The following is a 22,522-nucleotide window of genomic DNA, read 5'->3' on the forward strand; positions in this document are numbered from 1 at the left end:
AAAAGGCTTTATGAAAATAATAATACTCTACTCCGTAATCTTTTCAATTTATGAATTAGTAATAAGGGGGGTACTTTCATACAGCATTCTTACCAGTACATTGTATTTATTGCAAATTCATTTCAATAGATTAATAATATTTCTCTGTATATTTTTTTTTGGATATTTAGTTATCGATGAGTGAGTCTGCATGTGATAAACATAGTTTACGTCAGTGTGTGCGTGTATACCAAAAAAATATATTATAATTATTAACACTTGCAACACCAAATTATGGCGCGTTCAGTTTAAATAAAAAAAAAAACTACGTATCTACTTAGGTAATTGTTTTGAACATTTTCGAGGCTTCATATCCTACTGACTTCCTAATGGAGATTCGCGATTCGTTTGTATTTTTTTATGTTGTTACCTCGTAACTTCTTCATTTGTAAACTGATTTGGATTTTTTTTTATACCACTTAGAATGGCAAACAAGCTGACGGCCCACCTGATGGAAAGTGGTAACCGTCGCCTATAGACATGAGCAGTAACATGGACATAATAGAGAATACTGTTACGCCCATGATAGCCCCATGCGTTCCTACTCCAAAGGACTCAGATGTTATTCCTCTGTACCCTGTAAATACACGCCATATTCTTCCTTCAAACCCTTCAAACCGAAACACAGCCATGCAAACACAACAACTTTACAGTTGAAACACGAACTCTTTTTTATCTAAAAAAAATATACTTACAAATTGATCACATAGAAATTTTATCAAAAGCAGTTCAGTTTTCACATCGAAATAACTGGTGTTGCCATAGTTAAAGTCAGTTTTTTTTTTTTCTGGAACACAAGTGTTTTTACATTCGACTCGTCATCTAGACGTATTAAACATTAAATACGTACATAATTTGAATAATGTATTCCGTGTGTGAAAATCCGACAACGAAATACTTGAGTTAAAATTGCCATTTTCATCATATGTAATAAATATTAACTTTTGGAATTTCCCACCTTTTTAATGGATTAAAAATAGAATGGTAATCCCACTAGTACTATCAATGTGCACTGGCGGGGGGGGGGGGGGGGGCACCATTAAGGGATAATTCGGTGAGGATGAAATCTACGATGAAGTCTACCATGAAATGAAATTTCGAAATTACGGACTCAATTTCATGTTTTTGTTTATACTAAAATCGGACCAATAAATGGAGTTTAACATTTCGTTCGTCATACATCCTATCATAAAAGTCCAAAGGAATAATATTTTTATATTTTTAATATGTCCAAACGGCATGTATTATGTATTTTTAACATCAAATATTCTGTTTCGTTTAGCTCCAAAATTTCGGAAAACATTTCATGGTAGGCCCTCAGGTCTGTTAGCCCATCGTGACGAATTTATTATGAACTAACCATAATGGTTTCCAAGAGGAACTACGTGAAGGTCGATCTAACAGTCGTTAGTAGTGGGGCAGCTAGTCCCCAACATTAACAGCCTCTTCTCCCCCCCCCCCCCAGACTTTCGCATTATATTGTTTATGGTATATAAGAGACGAATCATTTAGGTCATATCAACCATAGGCCTCTGCCATTGACTGTTATAAAGAACGCTCTTAAGCCATTTGCAGCCACTGACTCCTTACAATGCATTTGAGCTCGTCGCTCCATCTATTGGAAGGTCGTCCTACACTGCGTTTGTCCGTACGGGATCGCCACTCAAGAAACTTTCTTCTCCATCAGTTGTCGCTTCTCAAACTGTTTGACCAGCCCATTACCACTTCAGCTTGCTTATCATTCAGGCTATGTCGGTCAATTCTGTCAAGTCCCTTATAAACTACACGTAATAGGTTCCTTGTAGCATTCATATTTTCAATTCTTCTAATTAATAGCTTTGTTCTAACAGTTAGGCTTGTTAAGTTACACGTCAGCGTTTACTATTTAATGTGAATATTGATCAGAAAACCATTCGACTTGGTGTATACCTATTCATTATTGCTCACTGTAATTCAATACTTGTTTTTTTTTTACATTTCTATTAATAGTTGTATTGTTACTATTATTTAATATAATAGAACAAAATAAAATAAAATAATAAATATTTATTGCCAGAAAACCACATATTTACAACAGAAAATATTTATTATATATCTTTTTATTTGATTTTTTAAATCAAATAAAAAATATATAAGTGTATCCTTTACTTCGTTTAGTAATGGGGAAAAATAGTAAAAAAATCAAAACGATATTTTTATATAATTGTTTTGAAAGAAAAAAAAAACATTTGGTAACATGTAAAAAGCCAAATATTAAAATAAAATCGATTATAGGCGCCCAATGCGATTTATAACCCCGGTATCAAATTTAAAAATTCAAGTATTGAAGGGTTAATTTTGAAGTCTGTTAAAATCACATAAATTGATACATACCATATATGATGTAGTATACTTACTTACATGTCTGAAAGTACTATTTCAAAATTCTCAAATAGCTACAACAATCGAATTTCCAACAAAACTCTACCCTCCAAAGTAAAGACACCTGTCACCGACCATCATTGCTGCCTCGTCTTACCGTTCCGGTAGCGAAACGACACTTGTTCGATTTATGTATAACTCGCATTTTTTTTTATTTGACGAAAATGGAACCGATAACGCAGGCGGGGCGGCAGTATACGATTATAGGTGGAAATAAAGTCAGTTGGCCTACTGTGAGGAATTCATCGGAAATTGACCCATTATTTTTATTTTATAATAATTTATATATGTAATATTATAAATTTAAAATCATGTTTCACTCTATTTTTGTTTTGTGTTATTACTAAACAAGAAAACTAAGGTAATAATTAAATCTGTCGATATCATTTTTGTAAAAGTATTAGAAAGAAGAAATTTAAAATGTATATAGATATATAATCTCCGACTGCCATTGAGTTATTTATTTTATTTATTTAAAGGAACACCAACAGCATATTGTATTATAACACATATAACAAACATTAAATACAATACAATATTTTTTTTATACAACTTTGAATGGCAAACAAGCTGACGGCCCACCTAATGGAAAGTGGTAACCGTCGCCTATAGACGTGAGCAGTACCATGGACATAACAGACTATACTGTTTCGCCCATGATACCCCCCATGCATTGCCATTCCTGAGGACTCAGGTGTTATTCCTCTGTACCCAGTAAATTCATGCCATATCCCACCCTTCAAACCGTAACACAGCCATGCAAATAAAACTGCTTCACGGTTGAAACACGAATGGGACAGAGACTCTTATATTAAAATAGTCTTTTGAGGTCAGAATCAGAATGTTCTTAAGAGGAAACGCGTTGTATTCTACACGAAAATTTTTGCAAGTGAGGGTGAATGTACTCTCGTTGACAAGCGATAGCGATAGTAGAATGTAAGGACATATCAGGGTATTTCTTTGCCGACAATGCTAAGCATCTCCCCTCGTGTTGCAAATGCTCATGGGTGACGGTAGCCGCTTCCCATCAGGTAGATCGTCTGCTCTTTTGCGTAACAATAAAAAATAACATTGCCTCCAACTTGCTAGAGTTTTGTCAGATGACCACAGAGTGTTAATGTTCAGATATTTAAAATAAAAATGTTATTTCTGTTTTTGTTATGTAGTTATATTGTATTTTAATCTTAATAATTTTTTTTTTTTTAATTATAGTTGTAAAGTATGTGTTGTTGTACTGATGCTTGCCTGTCATGAGCCTATTAAGAGATCGTCAATTTGATGAAATTAATAAATAAATCATGGAAAAATCTTCTAAGTAAATATAAAATACACTTCAATACCAAGGAAACTTTAGGGATTTCTAGTGATTTTCCTTAGAGCCTGTAGAGCTCTATGACGTCAGCGAAGCAGAAAGTTCCAACGAATGTTATATAAACCGTGCCCATGTTTAGGCAACACTCACAATGACAAACAAAACCTTCAAGTCGTATCATAACTTTGTCAAAGGCGAAGTTTTTTAACTAACATTTACTTTGCCCCCTTAATGTCTGCCTCGTTGGCCGTAGAGGAAAATGGGGAGAGCTGTACACAATCAGTCACGGTTTATGTTTGCCCCGCTGCCCTCCAGAGGGGAAACGGGGGTGCTGTGTGTTTCCTCGACCACTTTCCCTTTCAAATTATTTTTATGTTCTCCGTCGTCGGTGGTAATGGCAACTTCGTGACTGTACTGTTCATTATGCAGGATATTTATGGAGCTGATAAAACCGAGTATTTTTTTTGATGGGTGAAAATGGTAACCCCGCCTGCGCTAACGGGATACGCTGGCAGAGCACCAGTGAAGGGTGATAGATGAGAATGAAAACAGGCCAGTTAGCCCATCATAATTAATTAATTAGGAATTAACCATGACAGTTTCCAGGGAGAACCGCGAGGAAGTCGACCTGGTTGGGTATATTGCTAGCAATGGGATTCTCAGTCTCCATTACTAAACAATCTCTTTCCCCCTAAAACCGAGTATTGTTTTCTTAAGGGACAGTAATGTTTGGATTAAGGAATAATAATTGACAATTCGCCCCCATAACAGTTGACGGTACGTTTACCTTGTAAAGCACAACAATATTAAGAGAAAAAACTCGGTAAGGATAGAGTGGGTAGTGATTGTTAGTAATGCGGACTACCAATTCCATTGCTAGCCCTGTCAGGTCGACCTCCACGTAGTCCCTCCTGGAAACTGTCGCGCTGAATTCCAGGTATATTCATCGCGATGGGCTAATTGATATGACTTTTCATTCTCACCTATCACCCCTCTCTGGTGTCCCGCCTGCGTATATCGTTAGCACGGACGGGTTTATCATTCCCTTATCATCCATTTAAAACTCAACAGCTGAACGTACCGCGGTAGTATGGGAGCTCAAATATTTTTATCATCATTAATTCTTTATTATACCAATATTTTTTTGGTAAAAATATTCAGTCTTTTTTAATGGAATGATAATGGAATGGTAACCCCGCCTGTGCTGTCAATATACACTGGTGAAGCACTAGTAAGGGATGATAGGTGAGGATGAAAAGGCAGGTCAATAAGCCCATCGTAACGAGTTCAACAATAAATTGGTCACGATGGTTTCCAGGGAGAACCGCGTGGAGGTCGACCTGATGGGGTGTATTAATGATAATGGGGACTAACCTCCCTCCCACAATCCCCTCCCCCAAATATTCAGTTTAGGTGATAGATATTTTTTTGTTATACCAATGTCCCTTTGGTTCATAATGTTCAGTTTAGCTGATAAAACATTTATTTCAAAGGATATTAGTCGACATTTTAGTTTTACTCTGTATAAGCTATTTAAGTAACGTAGGAATAGAATAGAATAGAAATCATTTATTCAAATAAACTTACATTGAAGCACTTTTGAATGTCATTACATTTTTTTTTTTTCTCAAATTTATTCAGATTAATCATTATGTCCTCAACATAGTACGTACAATATGTCGAAATTATAAAATATTCATTAGATTAAAATTCAATATTCTTATTAGGATATTTTTAGAGAGCCATATGTCAATTTCCCATGCTTTCCGAATTAAAATAATCAAATACGAGTAGCATAGACTGTTTTTTTTTTTCTGAATGACTAAAATAATTATACGACCTGTGTACAGAATCGATTATTTTTAAGCGTTAATTAAAAAAAAAAAAAGAGACGTGAACAGGTTGTGGAACGATCTTCCTGCCAAGGCTTTCCCTAGAGACTACAGCATGGAGTTCGTCAAAAAGGGCGTATTAAGATCTCTTAAGGGTCGGCAACGCGTGGCATCCCTGGTGTTACAGACTAATGTAAAACCGTTTACCATCAGACGAGTCGTATGCTTGTTTGTCATCATAGTAATATAAAAAAAATAAGATTCCCAATTCGCCTCTATTTATTTGTGTACTAGTTTCCACTCCCAACTTCTACCGCGTAACCAGCATATATTCACTTACCGGGATAAAAAATTGACTTGGTCCTTCTCCATCTCATGTAGTATGTGTATACCAAATTTTATTGCAGTTGGTTAATTGATTAAGGTGCTAAAAGGTAACAAACAAACAAACATTGCTTTCTGGCATTACTATCTCATTCTATGTCACGGACTCGCCAGCGATGTCGATTCCATCAACGAATTCGCTTGCCACTTGTCTAGAGAGCCAGATATCATTTTAATATATTGTCTAATACCAATGTTGAGCTCCTATGACCTATGTCCAATAGCAATGTATTGCTTCCTATTATTTTTCTATTGTTTTTCTTAATTGCCTATTTTTTTTTTGTCTCCACCAATCCACAATTTCAATCACATATTCAAAGGTTGATTGGAAACAATCCCTTTTATTGCATAAGTCCGCCATTGTACTCATTCTTTTTTTAAAAACCTTATATCCTATAATTTAAGACTTTAATGTACAATAAAGTGTTACAAACAAACAAACTTCCCCTTGAAAGGAACAAATAAGCCGCTATCCAAATAGGCGTAGTATAAATAAAACACATTTCCCTACCTTTCTTGTTTGATTGTAACGCATAATTTATCCCGCACCGTCTGAGAAGCAGCCGGTAAATATTTTACTTAAGAGCCGTTGCAGGCCAGAGTTAGTCGTTTGAATATTTTATACGCAAGCTACCTTGAGTGGCCGTGAGAAAAATAGCACCCGCAAAGGTCAAAGGCTAGGTAATTCGACTCGACATTACCAACGTAGGGCGCATTAAACAAGTTGACCAAACCAAACGAGCGGTGGCGCTGCGTCCTTAACAAGTCTTCACGGGTAGGTAATGACTTGAAGCGAGTACATTTTACAAACATTGCTGTGTGGTCCCGGCATAGAATGGGCTATTCCTTTCTTTTCCGTGAATGTTTTTTTTGATGGGTGAAAATGGTATAACCCCGCCTGCGTTAACGGGATACGCTGGCGGAGACCAGTGAAGGGTGATCGATGAGAATGAAAACAGGCCAGTTAGCCCATCATGATGAATTCATCAGGAATTAACCATGATAGTTTCCAGGGAGAACCGCGAGGAGGTCGACCTGGTTGGGTATATTGCTAGCAATGGGATTCTCAGTCTCCATTACTAACAATCCTTTTCCCCCTCCCGTGAATGTTGTAAGCGACTAAGGGAACTTAATGATCGAGGAATGGACAGCAGCGTCCCTTCTAAAACGGTGACAAAGAAGCCTGACTGATGGTAAACGGTCACTGTAACCTATATACGCCTACAACACTAAGGGAGTCACGTGTGCGTTGCCGATCCTTATGAAACCTTAAGGCTGAATTACTAATCTATTTTCATACCACTAAGAAAAAACACTAATCTTATCTCAGTTTAGAACACCCTATGTTTTGAGATACACAATATTTTTTTTTTTAAGTTTTTAACAAAATTCTCTTCTACCTATTTTTATGTACATGTATAATTAATTTGTGTAGTTAACGTCAAAGTAGGGCGGGCGGCGCCCTTCGCTCAAGTTAACCGAACCGAAGCAAAGGTTAATCGTTAACTCTTGGTTACGTTTTCCGACGGTTATTGCGTTATCGCTTTTCCATTGTGTTATGCACAGAACGGGAGTGTTATGAAATATTTACCATCTCACATATACGAATTTTGTTTGTCTGTGAGGGTGGGTGGTAAAATAATAAATATAATGGGTGGTAAAATAATAAATATAATATAACGTGTGTATGTATATGTTCTTTTTTTTTTATACAACTTAGAATGGCAAACAAACTGACGGCCCACCTGATGGAAAGTGGTAACTGTCGCCTATAAACATAAGCAGTACCATGGACATAACACAGTATATTGTTTCGCCCATGATACCCCCATGCGTTACCATTCCTAAGGACTCAGGTATCATTTCTCTGTACCCTGTAAATTCACGCCATATCCCACCATTCAAACCGAAACACAGCCATGCAAACACAACTACTTCACGTTAGAAACATGAATCGGACAGAGGTGCTTAAGCAAACGACTTTTGTACAAAGTCTCCCCTCTGATTAAAAAAATGCATTAGACATGTTTAGATACATTATTATATTAGACAGAGCATTTATAAGGAGCTAACTTGGCGCCTCGCCAATATAATTCACTTCATATTATTCACGACGCCTAGGGTTCACTGACATAGTTTTATCAAAAGTGCTAGTGACCCAGTTTACAAAATACTGTATTTACTACTACTATAAATTGTATGGAATTTGTAAAAACCTATGTTGTGAAAATCGACAATATTCTGGACTGGCTCTATCCTGTGGCTTTACCCGCATGAATCAGTACATAAAATGATGTGTGCTTTCAATAACAATATAGAATTTAGACATATCAATAGTGAGATTATAAATATATTTATATATTTAGTATGTATGTAATTTATAATCTCTATATCACCATCATCTCAGCCATTATCTGTTCACTGCTGAACACATACCTCCTTTCCATTAAGGAACGGTCCTGAACCATCTGTATTCACCCATCCTCTCATATATATGTGTGTGTGTGTACGTGCATACGTGCGTGCGTGCGTGCGTGAATGCGTGCGTGCTTGCGTGCGTGCATGTGAGTGTGTGTGTGTGTGTGTGTGTATGTGTATGTGTATATTTATATATATATATATATATATATATATATTTCTGTATAATAACCAGCATGTGAATCATACTACAATGATTCAAGTACTGGCAGTTTAGACGGTCCGCAAACACCCTTAAAATAAATTAGTGCTAGAGCTAGCCCGGACCCTCATATATATATATATATATATATATATATATATATATATATATATATATATATATATATATATATATATATATATATATATATATATATATGTGGGAAAGGGATTGTTAGTAATGGAGACTGAGAGTCCTATTGCTACCAATATACCCAACCAAGTCGACCTCCTCGCGGTTCCCCGGTACTTATATGAGGTCGACCTGGTTGGGAATATTTATACAATGGGATTCTCAGTCTCCATTACTAACAATCCCTTTCCTCCCGGGAGGCCTATATTCAGCAGTGGGCAGTTAACGGCTAACTATGATAAATGATAATGATAAATAATCATCATCATCATCTTCCTACCCTTATCCCAATCATTTGGGGTCGGCGTAATATGGTTTTATCCATATTACAAAAAGTTTTGGTTTTTAGTTTTACAACCGGCCACCTGCCTGACGTCAACCCTCTTTGGGAATAATAATAATGATAATGATAAATAATATAAACAAATATATTTTATACACAGTAAACATAGAGAATAATACAAAAAGACATTTATTAATACAAATGTTTATCGAAGGGGAATCGAACCTGCAACCATGCGAAAATAGGGTGGCGATTTAATTTACTACACTACCAAGGTCGTCAATTAAATTAGATGTAACAATAATTTTAATAATACTTGGTGTAATGTCTATAAAATAACCACTTAACAACATAACTTTTTAACTCACAGTTTTATAGTCGGAAAACGTGTTGTGTTACGCCCGAAGCCGTTTCTGTATTTGCGTGACCAAAGAGAAACTGTTTATACATTTCCCTCGTATACATGTTTCACTTTCGTTTAACGATCCTCCGGCCGCTTTTATTTCAGTTCGAAAGTTTCAGTTGTTTGATTTTAACAAGACTCCAAAATGAAGGAATCTCTCAGCTCGACTGTTTTGGTTATTTTTTTTTCATTTATTCTTTCGAAAATGTACACAGCTCGATTCAATTAACTTGAAACAAAAAACATAGTCAAGTTTTATCTTTGTCGAGTCAATGATTTTCGGATTTGCAAAAAATTACAAAACTATAAATTTTGTTAACCCAAATTGAAATATTGAATAAAATAAATATAATACAAATTCTTTATGTCTGCAACTCGATTTTCGCCAATTGTTATTTCGGAGACTCCTTCTTTAATCAACACTAGTTTATAAAAAAATTTAAATCTTTTTAAAGCATGACTTTGTTATGTGAACTTAGTGAAAATTGCACTCTTAAAGATTCGTTGATAAATTGTCTATCACTTTTGCAGTACAACCTAAAAATCTTGTTTGAATCTGGCGAAGATGTCATTCGTATCCCAAACCGTTGCGGGGCTGAGTCAGACCCGCCGAGAGACCCCCCCACCTCGGCAGCACTGCTCCCACCAGCACACACACCGCCACGTCCAACTGTGCAGAAAGAATAGCCTCCCAGAATGGGACCCCCCAGAAACGAGGCAAAGGAAAAACAGCCTGCCGGCCGATATCCTCGACAGAGTTAAGGATAACACACACAGCCCAAGTCCACCTATCCTTGAAGAAGAGTGACAACCATCCCCGTAAGTGACCTATCGGTGTCCCCAGTCACTCTAGTAAGCATGGAACGCACTCCAATAGAGACGAAGAAGGAAGGCTTTTCGGGACTGGCCCCCTTGCATGCTTAGCAGCTTCTGTGAGACCTTAGGGGCGGACCTTGCACGAATACCCTTTATAGATGTGTGTATAATTTGTGATATATCAATGTTAATTTAAGAACTGGATATTTTCTATAACGTAACAATAATTCTCTAATATGAATATACAAAATTGTATAAGAAGACACGTGTTCCACTCGAGGTTTTAAATGCTACAATGCACAAATGGCTTTCAAAGAAGAATTTCAAGAAACTAACACCAGTAATGTCTGAATATAATATTAAAATGAACACAGCAACGAATGACATTATAACGTCATACTACACGTAATGTAACAGGGGACACCTAATTTGTCACAATTATATCTATTTATTTCAACATCGTCATCAGTCATTTGATAATAATCTTCAATAGACACACGCTACGTGCTAATTATGCCCTATATACATATTAGTTATTTAATAAACATAATAATAGAGCATTTTAAACTCCTGGATATCAATCAGATAATCAATCCTAAAGTAATGATGATATGAATCATTTAAAGGATCGAAAATAAAGCAATTGATACTGCAACGTATTGCTAATCTATAATTAAAAAAAAAATCGCTGAATGTGTTGCTAAGTGCAAATCTCGAGAATAGTTGAACCGATTTCGCTAATTCTTTTTTTTTAGAATATCCTCGGAGTACGAGAAGTAGTTCTTACGGAGAGGAAATTTTAAAAAATTCCAAAAACAACACTTTTCTGTACTCCCATACAAACGATTCGTAATAATACTTAAAAGTCAATTTGAACTTTAATACCATACCATAAAGTTTAATTGTCAGTGGAGAGGTTCCGGGAAGGTAAAATAATTGAGTGACGTTAGTATTATATAAATATTGATGTCAGATTTAAAATGCAGGGACGACGGCGCTATTTAGCGCATTGCCTCCGCGTGGAGCCGGGACGGGTCACTGGTATGCTATAAAAAGAGTATAGAGTACTAGATACTTAAAACATAACCAAGTTACAACAATTGCACAAGTTCATATTTGTAAAGACAATGTGTATGTAATCGATGATAGATTAATTACAAAGCTGTTATAAAACATACCGTATTACTTGACAATTATGCACGTAATATAGGCAGTAATAAACCATTCTACTTTGAAGAAGTCAAACAAATATAATAGATTTAATAATACAATGGATCAAACAATAATTTATTTCCGAACCGATACGACATCATAACCGTCAAGAAAAGAGCATATTCCTTTTTAAAAGGCCGGCAGCACACCTGCAATGACTTTGATGTTGTGGGTGATCACCCATGATCATGGGCGATGGTAGTCACTTACCATCAGATGAGCTGAATGCTCGTTTGCCCCCTGTACTGAAAAAAAATTATTAATTTTCAATACTTGTTTCATAATTGCCACTGTTTTTTATCGCGTTCAAACCGTTTCATAATTTCGAAAATACATTCAAAGTGAAATTACTATATTACATTTACTATAACAATTTTACGAGGCCTTCAAACGCTTACTGCGAAGACAAATTAAAACTAAACCAATTATCGAATAATTCAATACGGAATTTCCAACTTCAGTAAGGAAATGAGACAATTACTGGCCAATTAATTTACCCTTAACTGGATATAACGAGACTTGCACATGCATATGCCAAGATAGATGCAGATTTAGTAGCAGTCATATAAATTCCCCTCCATATATGATAGATTTAAACTAACTACATACTTTCAATAAGTATCTACGAGAAAGTCTGTCATAGTAAACAGTTTTGCAATCAATAACATATATACTTTTAATGAAGTACATATATTCAATTTCATCATCAAAAATCATCAATAATCTAAATTCTAATTCATGGAAATCAACTTCCATGTTTTTAATCTAGTAAACCTAAATGACGATGACTTAATTACCATCGATTCATCGTGATCGAATATATGAAAACACAGTATTACGTAATTAGTTGCAAGAAGCAATTTGATCCAAGATTTCTTATCAGACTCCAATTTCTCATGACATCTGAAGAGGACTCGATTTTGTTAGATAATTAACTATAGATATTGATTTTAAAAGTAACAAAATCCAATAAAAAGTAGAATTACTAATACATATGTATACATACATATGTATTAATGTATATAACATGTACAAAATATTATTAATCAATATGACAAAAACATTATTTTCGGACTAAAAAAAAGGTTTGACAATATGTCCCCAGCGATCAGTAAGAATTGAACATCAAGGAAAGCTATTTTCATTTGCTACATCATCATTATCATCCCACGATAGTCCACTTCTGGTTAGTGGCCTCTCTCAAGCTGGGTAAATTTATACAACATTTGGTTTATATAGCCCTTTAAAATTGTTTAAAATGAAGTTGTAACTAAAATAAAAGTCAATTTATACTAAGTTTGACACGAGAAAAGAAAAGCTACATATAGTATTGCCAAATAACTGTCAACGTTTAAAATCTGTTTGCTCCAATACCGCAGACTTGGCAAGTCCACTTGGCAGGAGCGCAGTTGCTGGATCAATGGTTCCGGAGCAAGGTCGACTGAACTTTCCCCCGGTTCACGTAAACACGCGAGGGTTTATATCGCACGAAACTTGCATACCAGTTCTAGCAAGTCACGGTGCTAATTCAACGATGAGGTCAATGTCATCGGTAATCGAGTTCAAAGAGATTATGATTTCTTAAAATCTGATACATTTGAGTTGTTTAATACCATCGTTCTTATTTATTACAATATTAAATATTTAGACAGCTAGTAACTCGCCCTAACTAAACACGGGTAATAATTGCACACACTTCTGTAAAACAATATCTAAATAGCAGTGAAACCCGTATCAATATCCGTTATTTAGAAGAAGTAAGCGGAAAAACAAACGCAGACAGCAACTTTGTACTATTTAAAGATACTATTTAAAATATACTATTTAAAACTACTAATAATATACTATTTAAAACTACGCTTGGAAAAAAATAACTGTCTTTGTAAGCTTCCATTAATATCATTTTTGATCCAACTATTGGATCTAAAACTTGCAATGTAACTATGGAATCAGATTTTGTATCAATATTTGAAATTTTCACACATAATCACAATGACATTGCATTATTATTATATGTGACCTGATTATTAGGAGGCGTTCACAGGAATTTAGAAAAAGGAAAAGAAATGGGAATAAAAAGCCTCGTTTTATCATCTACTATACTAGCTATCCTCTATGGCTGGAATAAAAATAATCTACATATGTCTAATGCTATGTGTATATAGAATTTTATGTTCATTATTTAAGATATTAAGGAAAGGGATAAGAGAGCTTGTGGCCATTCCAAAGAATCCTTAAAAAGATATGGCAACTTTTCTTTGTTAAAACATGGATATTTGTAGATCCACAGTAAAAATTTTTGTTCTTTTTACTGTAAAACAGTTGTATGGCTTAATTTCTTTGCCTTTCCTATTGTAAATAAATTGAAAGTACTATTATAATATAAGGATGAAAACATAAAGCATCAAATGACGTAACAAATGTATGTCAGAAAATGATCGTAAGACATGTAGCCTATATTTACTGATAAACACGTGGCGCAATTTATCTACGTAGCCTAAGACCTTAGTCATGCTACATTAGGGTCGGTTGTTTTCGATGACTCACTGTCTTCAATACAGACGAATATTTATTTCACATTAATCTTGGCTCAGAGATACACAGTTATTTTGACTTTCGACCATTTCTCGTCTCGTCTCAATCTTTTAGATGCATTTTTATAATAAAGTAATAAAATCTTCTTCTGATTTATTGAATAGATTTCATTTCGAAAGAAAAAAGAGTTATTTAAATTCTTTTACCGCTTATTGACTGTAAACCTTTTTAAATTATATTTTATTTCAATGTTTATTGTTTTCAAATGGACTAGACATATGGCAAAACAGTAGCACGATTCAATATTATTAATTATAAATACTGCAAATTATTTTAATCAAGGCGTTTGTAACTCTAAAAAATCCAAGCATAACAGATTATTGAATATATATATATATATATATCAGATTTTTACATTTTTTAAACGAATAAAATTTCTATCAGTGTTTCGATTTTTTTTATCTGTATTTATTTTATTGTTCTCACAATTAGATTTCTTAATTGTATCTTTTCTAATTTCATTTTTTCTTCTTGTTATAGTCGGAGCGAGTTTCTAGGATGTGTCTCGTTCCCGCTGAAAGATGCACTTAACAGCGACATCAGTGGCACGTACTTCCTGCAAGGTACCGGCCGGCAAGGTGCGCCGGCGCACACGAATGACAGGGGCAGAGACGACCGCGTGACTGAAGGGCAACGCAAAATGGCTACTGATAACATAGAAAGCACCAACGATGGCACCAAGGAGAATCACAACGACAAAAGTTAATACCATTTTTATGACATTAATATTAACGTTCATTCTAGAATGAAATACCTTAATTTATCTTCAGAATTTTAATACTTTAGTATATAAAATTTTCGAAAGTAAAAATCGCTTCCATCATGTAGGTTCTTTTTCTATCTACTGGCAAGATTTTTTTTATTTTTTTTATACACTTAGAATGGCAAACAAGGTAACGGCCCACCTGATGGAAAGTGGTAACCGTCGCCTATAGATATGAGCAGTACCATGGACATAACAGAGTATACTGTTTCGCCCATGATACCCCCCATACGTTGCCATTCCTGAGGACTCAGGTGTTATTCCTCTGTACCCTGTAAAATCACGCCATATCCCACCCTTCAAACCGAAACACAGCCATGCAAACACAACTGGTCCACGGTAGAAACACGAATGGGACAGAGGTACCCAAGCAATCGACTTTTTTACAAAGTCTCCCTCTGGTAAATTACGAGTGATTAATGCCATAATTCTTATACCCATTTCTTGCTTCATCTACTTTTATATCTCATGCACGCACTCCAATTCTGGACCTCTTGATTCCTTTCTTAATAGTGGATTCAATTTTAAATAGTTATGGTCTAGTATTACTAAATTGATATAAGTTCAAAAGAAAGCAATTATTGAGTCGAGACCATTATTACTGTTAGTGTGTCTATCAAAATAAAATTGCTCAATTCACATTTGGACAGACATAAAAGTATTTTTCCAAGTATAGGTAATTATTTTAAATCTTGTTTAATAATGTAATAACTAAACTATGGGTATATACCTGAAAATAAAGAGATTTATTATTATTTAAATTTTTAGAAAATTTACATCTCCCCTCTTAAGGAGAGGAGATGGCAAACTAGCCCCCGGCAAAAGCACAGTCGACCGAGGTTCAGGGCCCCAGGGAGAGAGACCGGCGTACAATGCGGGCAGAATCTAAGAGCACCGCTTTCTGCATCTTTCCCGGGAGTGAACTCCAACTATGATGTGCAATGAGCAAACAAATATAAATTGTAATTTTGGTCGATATTTCAGGTATGGCCACAAATGGTCCATCATCAGCCAATGCCACGAATCAAACTCAAACGGTAGCTGCGGCACTACAACGGGAGGCTGATGAACATCTGTTCCTCCGGTATCTGGAACTGGACCCACCTGAAGACCCAGCGGCACCCCGGAGAGCACAAAGAAATGGCCGCACTCCTTTCACTACCACCAGAAAGTAAGGCCCAGTTTAAAAAAAGCTGACCCTTTTGAAATAAAAAATAATTTATTGATGATTGTATTAACAAACTTTTTTTTTATACAACTTAGAATGGCAACCAAGCTGACAGTCCACCTGATGGAAAGTGATAACCGTCGCCTATAGACATGAGCAGTACCATGGACATAACAGAGTATACTGTTTCGCTCATGATACCCCCCATGCGTTGCCATTCCTGAGGACTCAGGTGTTATTCCTCTGTACCCAGTAAATTCACGCCATATCCCACTCTTTAAACCGAAACACCGTCATGCAAACACAACTGCTTCACGGTTAAAACACGAATGGGACAGAGGTACCCAAGCAATCGACTTTTGTACAAAGTCTCCCTCTGGTAAACTAACCTTATTGTATGACAATTATATATATTAGTATAAATGACTACAATGACACTTATTGTCAATTACAAAATGACAAAAATTTAGAGATTATAAAATATCTTAGTAAGTAGTAACAAAAGTTATCACCGTGTATCGAGTTATTTCGTTGTGCAATTAAGTAGATATAAAACTACGTAAATAAAGATGCAAGTGGCGTACTAGGGATGAGTAATATATAGCAATATCTATATATTTTAGTTCCAATATCTATGTATTGGCCTAATAACGAATATGTTAAACGTGTTATCCAATATTTATTGTCGACATGAAAAACCCGATCGAAATTAATATAGATATCCGATCGGTACGGGCGATATCCAAATGGGTGATGACCTTTTCCGCCATCAATGTCCAAAAGAACCCAATATATAGATATTGGAGCAATACCAATATAAAGCATATACTAAAAATGCTAGCTTTTACCTGAGAATGCTAACTTTTGACCGCGTGACACGTACAACGGCCCAAATGGGAGGTTTAGTGCGGAAATGCGAGTCCAATTTTCAAAACCTGCGATTTCACCCGCGTGTCACGCGGGATATATTTACTGACCGTGATAAAATATAGCCTATATCCTTTTCCATCCCATATACTACATGTGTAACAAATTTTATACTAGCTAGTTAAGCTGTTAGGACGCTATAAAGTAAAACAAACAAACTTACTTTCACATTTATAATATAAGTAAAAATATTCCACATATAGTACATTTGTATAGAAATCTTGCATAAAATCAATAGTCTTTCATAAGATCAATATTATGAACATCAAAAGAAGTACTCGACTGGTGAGAGTATTTCCCATGCATTTACAATACATTTATAATTGGCCTGTTATACCTCAAACAAGGCACCAACTACCTTAACCAATAAAGCAGATTAAGCAGCTAAGCCTCCCTAGCAAACAGACCTCCTACTAGTTACGTATACGAGATGACAGTGAACGCTCCTAAATAAACAGTAATTTACTCTGATACCGCAATATTTACTCTGCTGTGTTCATCAAATATTTTACTAATATCATCTACATTATTCCTTTTTTTATGACCACAAATATGCCATTGAATATCACATAAGACGTTAACTGCTCCACTGCTGAACATAAACCTCTCCCATAACGAAACTCTTGCTAGTAGTTGCCATGCTTGGCGAGCGGATTGGCAACCGCAGTTAAGTTTTGGTAATGTTTTAAGAAGGACGCTGCTGCCCATTCCTCGACCATTTAGTTCCTTTAGTCGCCTCTTACGATGCCCACGACAAAGAAAGATGTGACATAACTACACGTCGAATAAACTGTTTGATTATCATTGTCATCAGTTAGTCATCGAATACATTAATACATAATTACTGATATAAATATATATATTACTTGTACATTCAACTTATATTCAACATTCTACATTTTTAACAGACTGGTCCGAGGATCCGGGGGTGGCTTCGGCTTCACTGTTGTCTGGACCCGACCTCCAAGAGTTGAAAGGGTCGCAGCTGGCGGTTCAGCTGAACGTGCGGGACTGAGAGCTGGGGATTACATTGTTTTTGTTGGTACTAAAAATGTGGTGACAGCTACTGAGGAAGACGTGAGGAATCTTGTTAAGTAAGTTGTTTTACCTCGTTATATCTTCTAGCACTTACCTACATAAATAAGTGAAAAGGTTTTATTTTCGGATAGACTTACGCTTCACCTAGCGAAATATAAAGATCTTCGTTTTCATGGCTAGAAAACAATTATCCTTACCCGTAATTGACTTACTGTCCTCGTCAAAATTAAAGACGATGATAGGCCAAATTTGTTTTACCGTTACTTTTAACTGATTCTTCTTTCGAGCTATAAAAATATAAAGAGTTTAAGTCTTGAAACCTAGCATTTGTCTTCGGAGACAGCGCAACTTTGTGTTTACATACCTAAGATAAATATTATTACATTAGTAGATTTCTCGAGTCGCATACATTAGGACATAAATATTTCAAAATTATGCAAAATCAAACATTATTAAACTGAACTTCTTATTTTAGTCGATTGTTTGATTGTCATTTTCAAATATCACATCTTTACAGATCTGCTGGCCAATTGCTCACAATAGAGACGTTCAGAAGAGTTCCTCAGAACGGTGCAGGTGTACGAGCGAGATTAGCACAAGTGACCATCCCTCCTCCCGAGTCTACACCACCACCGCCACCACGATCACCCCGTGCTGCCGCCTTAGCATCGCCAGCAACGGCTGCTCGACCCCCGACAGCTTGTTCCTCTACTAGCCAGTCTCTTGACCGACGCAAACTGCACTTACCCCAAGTCACCTTTTCCAAAGAGGTTGGTAATGGCATCATAGTGTAGTTCCTTAGGTTACAATTGAAAAAATGTGGCATACTAGTCATCTGTACATCTATTCTAATCAACTTGGTCAATTAAATAACCTCGCCCAATTACATCTTTTATTTTCAACGCCTAATTTAGTCAACTCATGTTTATATTTTCACCAAATCAGTATTTTTGGTTACAATCAAATTGATTGGAATAGAATTTATGTAATTCGAATTTAGAATTGGAGTTCCAAATTCAAGAAAGTGGTGCTAGTATTGAACTTCTGGCCGTCAAGTTTGCATGTGCTCTCGCCGTTATGTTCATAAACCTATGTACAGTTTGGTCGTGTGTTTTATTATTTATTTTGTATAGTCCTATCCTAGCATAGACTTCGTACATTCCACTATTTTTAAATAGTAATTTTATATGATTCGTCAATCTATCCTTGTGTAACAATTTGTAGTTTAGATTTTATATTTTCATTGTATAATTAAATCAAATTCATTAAATGGGGAAAGTGTTACGTTTAAGCTTATTGTTTTTGTTAATATTTATTTTGTTAATGTTTAACTATTTATTTTCTTCGTATAAGACTTTCGCGTGTTGTTTTTGTTCATTAATTTTACATTTACCTTCTGGTATTTCACACTTTTTTTTTGTGTAATTGTACATTTCTTATTTTTAAAACAATTTGTCTTTTAATTTATATTTTCTTGAAACTCCGTATTTAAATTGGTTCCTGTTATCATTATTTTAATTTATGTTTCATAATATTAAGTGCAAATACATTTATTGCTTTTATTTTGATTTTCTTTTGTTTCTTTTTTCCCATCCACGTGTTACCTTAAATAGTTCTTAATATAATTAAGACAAACGTGATAATAATCGTTTACATACATAGATTCAGATTTTTATATAAATCTTTATGCAAATGTACATACAACTCTCTAAATTGACTGATATTATTATAAAAAAAGTTATTTAAGAGAAAGTTATTATAATTATCATATCAGCCGTTTATTGTCCACTGCTGAACATAGGCCTCCCCAATAAGGGGGGTATGCCAGTAGTTGCCACGCTTGGCAACTCCAGCTAGGCTTTAGAGATGCTTTAAGAGGGACTCAGCTGCCTATACCTCAACGATTAAGTTCCCTTAGTCGCCTCTTACGAGAAAGGAAGGGCTAGCCCTTTTTACTCCGGGACCACACCGCAATATTATAACTATAGTTGGTTAATATTATTACTACTACTAAGACTTATATAATTAAAGTAAAAAGATGGTAAATACACCATTTACAATAAAACGATAAGTTACTGCACTTACTTGTAACATCGAGGCCGTGAAAGAAATAAAGGCTCCGGTACGTTAGCGAGCTTTAATCTTCACCAAAATAAATGAATTCAGTTTTCCCCCATCAATATAATTAATCATAAGTAAATTAATCACATTATTACTGAAATATCCATCAGTGTTTCTATAGATAACAAATCCACCTGAGTGCACATAATTGGGGGGAAAGGAATAAAAAAAGTTCCCCTGGAAACCATCGTAAATAATTCTTGTTGAATTCTTCACGATAGACCAATTGTCCTGCCTTCATCGTCACCTATCATCTCTCACTGGCGCCCCGCTAGCGTATACCGATGGCACAGGCAGAATTACCATTCTATTCTCTTTCGTTAAAAATAAAATTACACATAATGAAAGCTTAGAAAAAATATGTGAAAAGATACAGTAACATTATTAAAGTCATAAAATTATTGAAAATGAATGCATTTCTTCAATATAAGAATTATTGAGACCAAAAAATTGCGGTTTATTTAATTTATTTAAATAATTTTATTGACCAAAAGGAAATATGGTAGAAAAAACGACTTAATGCTGATAGCATTCTCTACCAGTCAATCTTTGGGATGAACAGTGAGTCATGAAAGCGGTATTTCATTATTGGAATAGGTAAAGGAAATAACACCTAATAATGTATACCTATACACAATAAATATTATATGCATAAATAACATAAAAAATTATTATAATATATATACATAAATATAAAGAATATTATATATATATATATATATATATATATATATATATATATATATATATTCTTTTTCATTATCGTAATATTCAACCTACTAACTTTTATACTTTCGCGTTGCATGGTTAATAGTTTAAAAGAGACGGGAATTAACACAGTTTATGTAAATTATAATAATTTACCTGGATTATCTCGTCATTTTGGCCAGGTTAAACCGACCATGGTAACGACTGATGTCGCTCCCGAGGCAAAAGTATTCAACCTTCATGGAACTATTGACCTAGAACACAATAATCTATGCATTAGATAAAGACACAGCCAAAGACACCTTAGATTATATAAATACAGTGTCTCCATACAAATGCTTCGAGAATAGCGGGTTAAGTTTTTCATACAATTTTGCGTGATAAATAGTTATGGGTGATTTATAACTTCTATATTTATGTTGTCTTATAATTTCTGCATCATTTTAATACGTAAATACTCGTTTAATTTATTATATAATACGTCAAGATTCATCGTATACGTAAGTATATAGAATATTGATAAAAAAAATCGAGTCAGCTAATTTGATAATTAGTTGACCCGTCTATGAGGCTCGAGGCTCTATAACTCATGGACAGTACGACGATAGTTGTAGACATGGATACAGACTTCATCCTCATATCCTAGTCATTCTCAAGGCCTAAAGAGGTACCCTGTAATTTTAATGCAAATACTTCAAACAATGCAACACGCACCTAACACTCGTAGTATTGCAGGCGTTCATAGGCTACAGTGACCACTTACAATAAAAGAGAAATGAAAACAGTAGTAGTTGACAAGTTATACAATAAAATAAATAATAGAACAATGGACAATCATGAGCTACGGCTTGCCAGCGAACACTTGCCATTAGGTAGGCCATTACATATTTTATACCACTGAAGTGCTAATAAACATGCAGCTTGTTTGACATTTCAGTGGTATTAAAGAAAAAAAACAAGCAAACTGACTCTTGAAGTAACTTGATTTGCTAGCTCGTCTTCGTCCTCATTGAGTAAAGTTTGTACTATTTCATAAAATTCAATACCTAATCAAGTTTTTACCTTATAAGGACTTCCACCAACAGACACCAGGGCTGTCGACGGACGGCAGAAGGCGGGCACTTCTAGCCGTCATAGCGAGGGAACAACACTACGCCACCTGTTTGCAATTTGGCCTGGTGCGATTCGTCTCCCCGTTGGCTGAAAGAGCTGACCTGATAGCTCCTAGTGATCATCAACTTCTGTTTCAAAATATTGAAGAGGTATGCAAATATATTTTATTCAATTTAGTTTCTTAATGATTTCTTGATAAGTATACTCCTATTTTTATTTTAGACTTCAAGTGATAACAAAATGTAATGACAAATTTAATAGACGACTAGACGATATGTTTCATTGTTCTTTAGCACTCCCTAGTTTAAAACTAAAAGGCCTATAAAAAGCAATTGGCACAAGGTTGGAACTGCCTTTTGTAACTAAGAAATGTTACCATTGTGTTGAACATAATTGGCTTATTCATAACTCCCCGAGTATATTTGAATATTACTTTGCAAATGGAGCCTAACTCTCTATTCTAGGTTCACCAATTATAATCGGTATATAACATACTTTGAGTCAAATAACAACCTTCAATGATCAGTATAGATCTAAAAGTATTTGTGATATGGTTTGGTCTGATTATGATCTAT

At 35.0% G+C, this 22,522-nt stretch overlaps 1 protein-coding gene across 11 annotated transcripts in view; it reads left to right on the forward strand.

The window, feature by feature from the left end:
- LOC113522879 (uncharacterized) overlaps positions 1-22,522 on the forward strand; it is a 76,627-nt gene that overhangs the window by 35,456 nt on the left and 18,649 nt on the right. For 10 of the 11 annotated variants that reach the window (XR_008253669.1, XM_052901822.1, XM_031913831.2 and 7 more), the window contains 5 exons: positions 14,590-14,810; positions 15,857-16,043; positions 17,876-18,061; positions 18,523-18,775; positions 21,905-22,096. Coding sequence is in view for 10 of the 11 variants with exons in the window: in XM_052901822.1 (XP_052757782.1) it covers positions 14,590-14,810; positions 15,857-16,043; positions 17,876-18,061; positions 18,523-18,775; positions 21,905-22,096 (1,039 nt within the window). In the remaining variant the exon portion in view is untranslated. The remainder of the gene's footprint in view (positions 1-14,589; positions 14,811-15,856; positions 16,044-17,875; positions 18,062-18,522; positions 18,776-21,904; positions 22,097-22,522) is intronic. The other variant, XM_031913833.2, reaches the window with a different exon arrangement.

The sequence above is a fragment of the Galleria mellonella genome, unplaced genomic scaffold (assembly GCF_026898425.1).
Source record: "Galleria mellonella isolate WM207_F2 unplaced genomic scaffold, CSIRO_AGI_GalMel_v1 utg803, whole genome shotgun sequence".
NCBI lineage: Eukaryota > Metazoa > Arthropoda > Insecta > Lepidoptera > Pyralidae > Galleria > Galleria mellonella.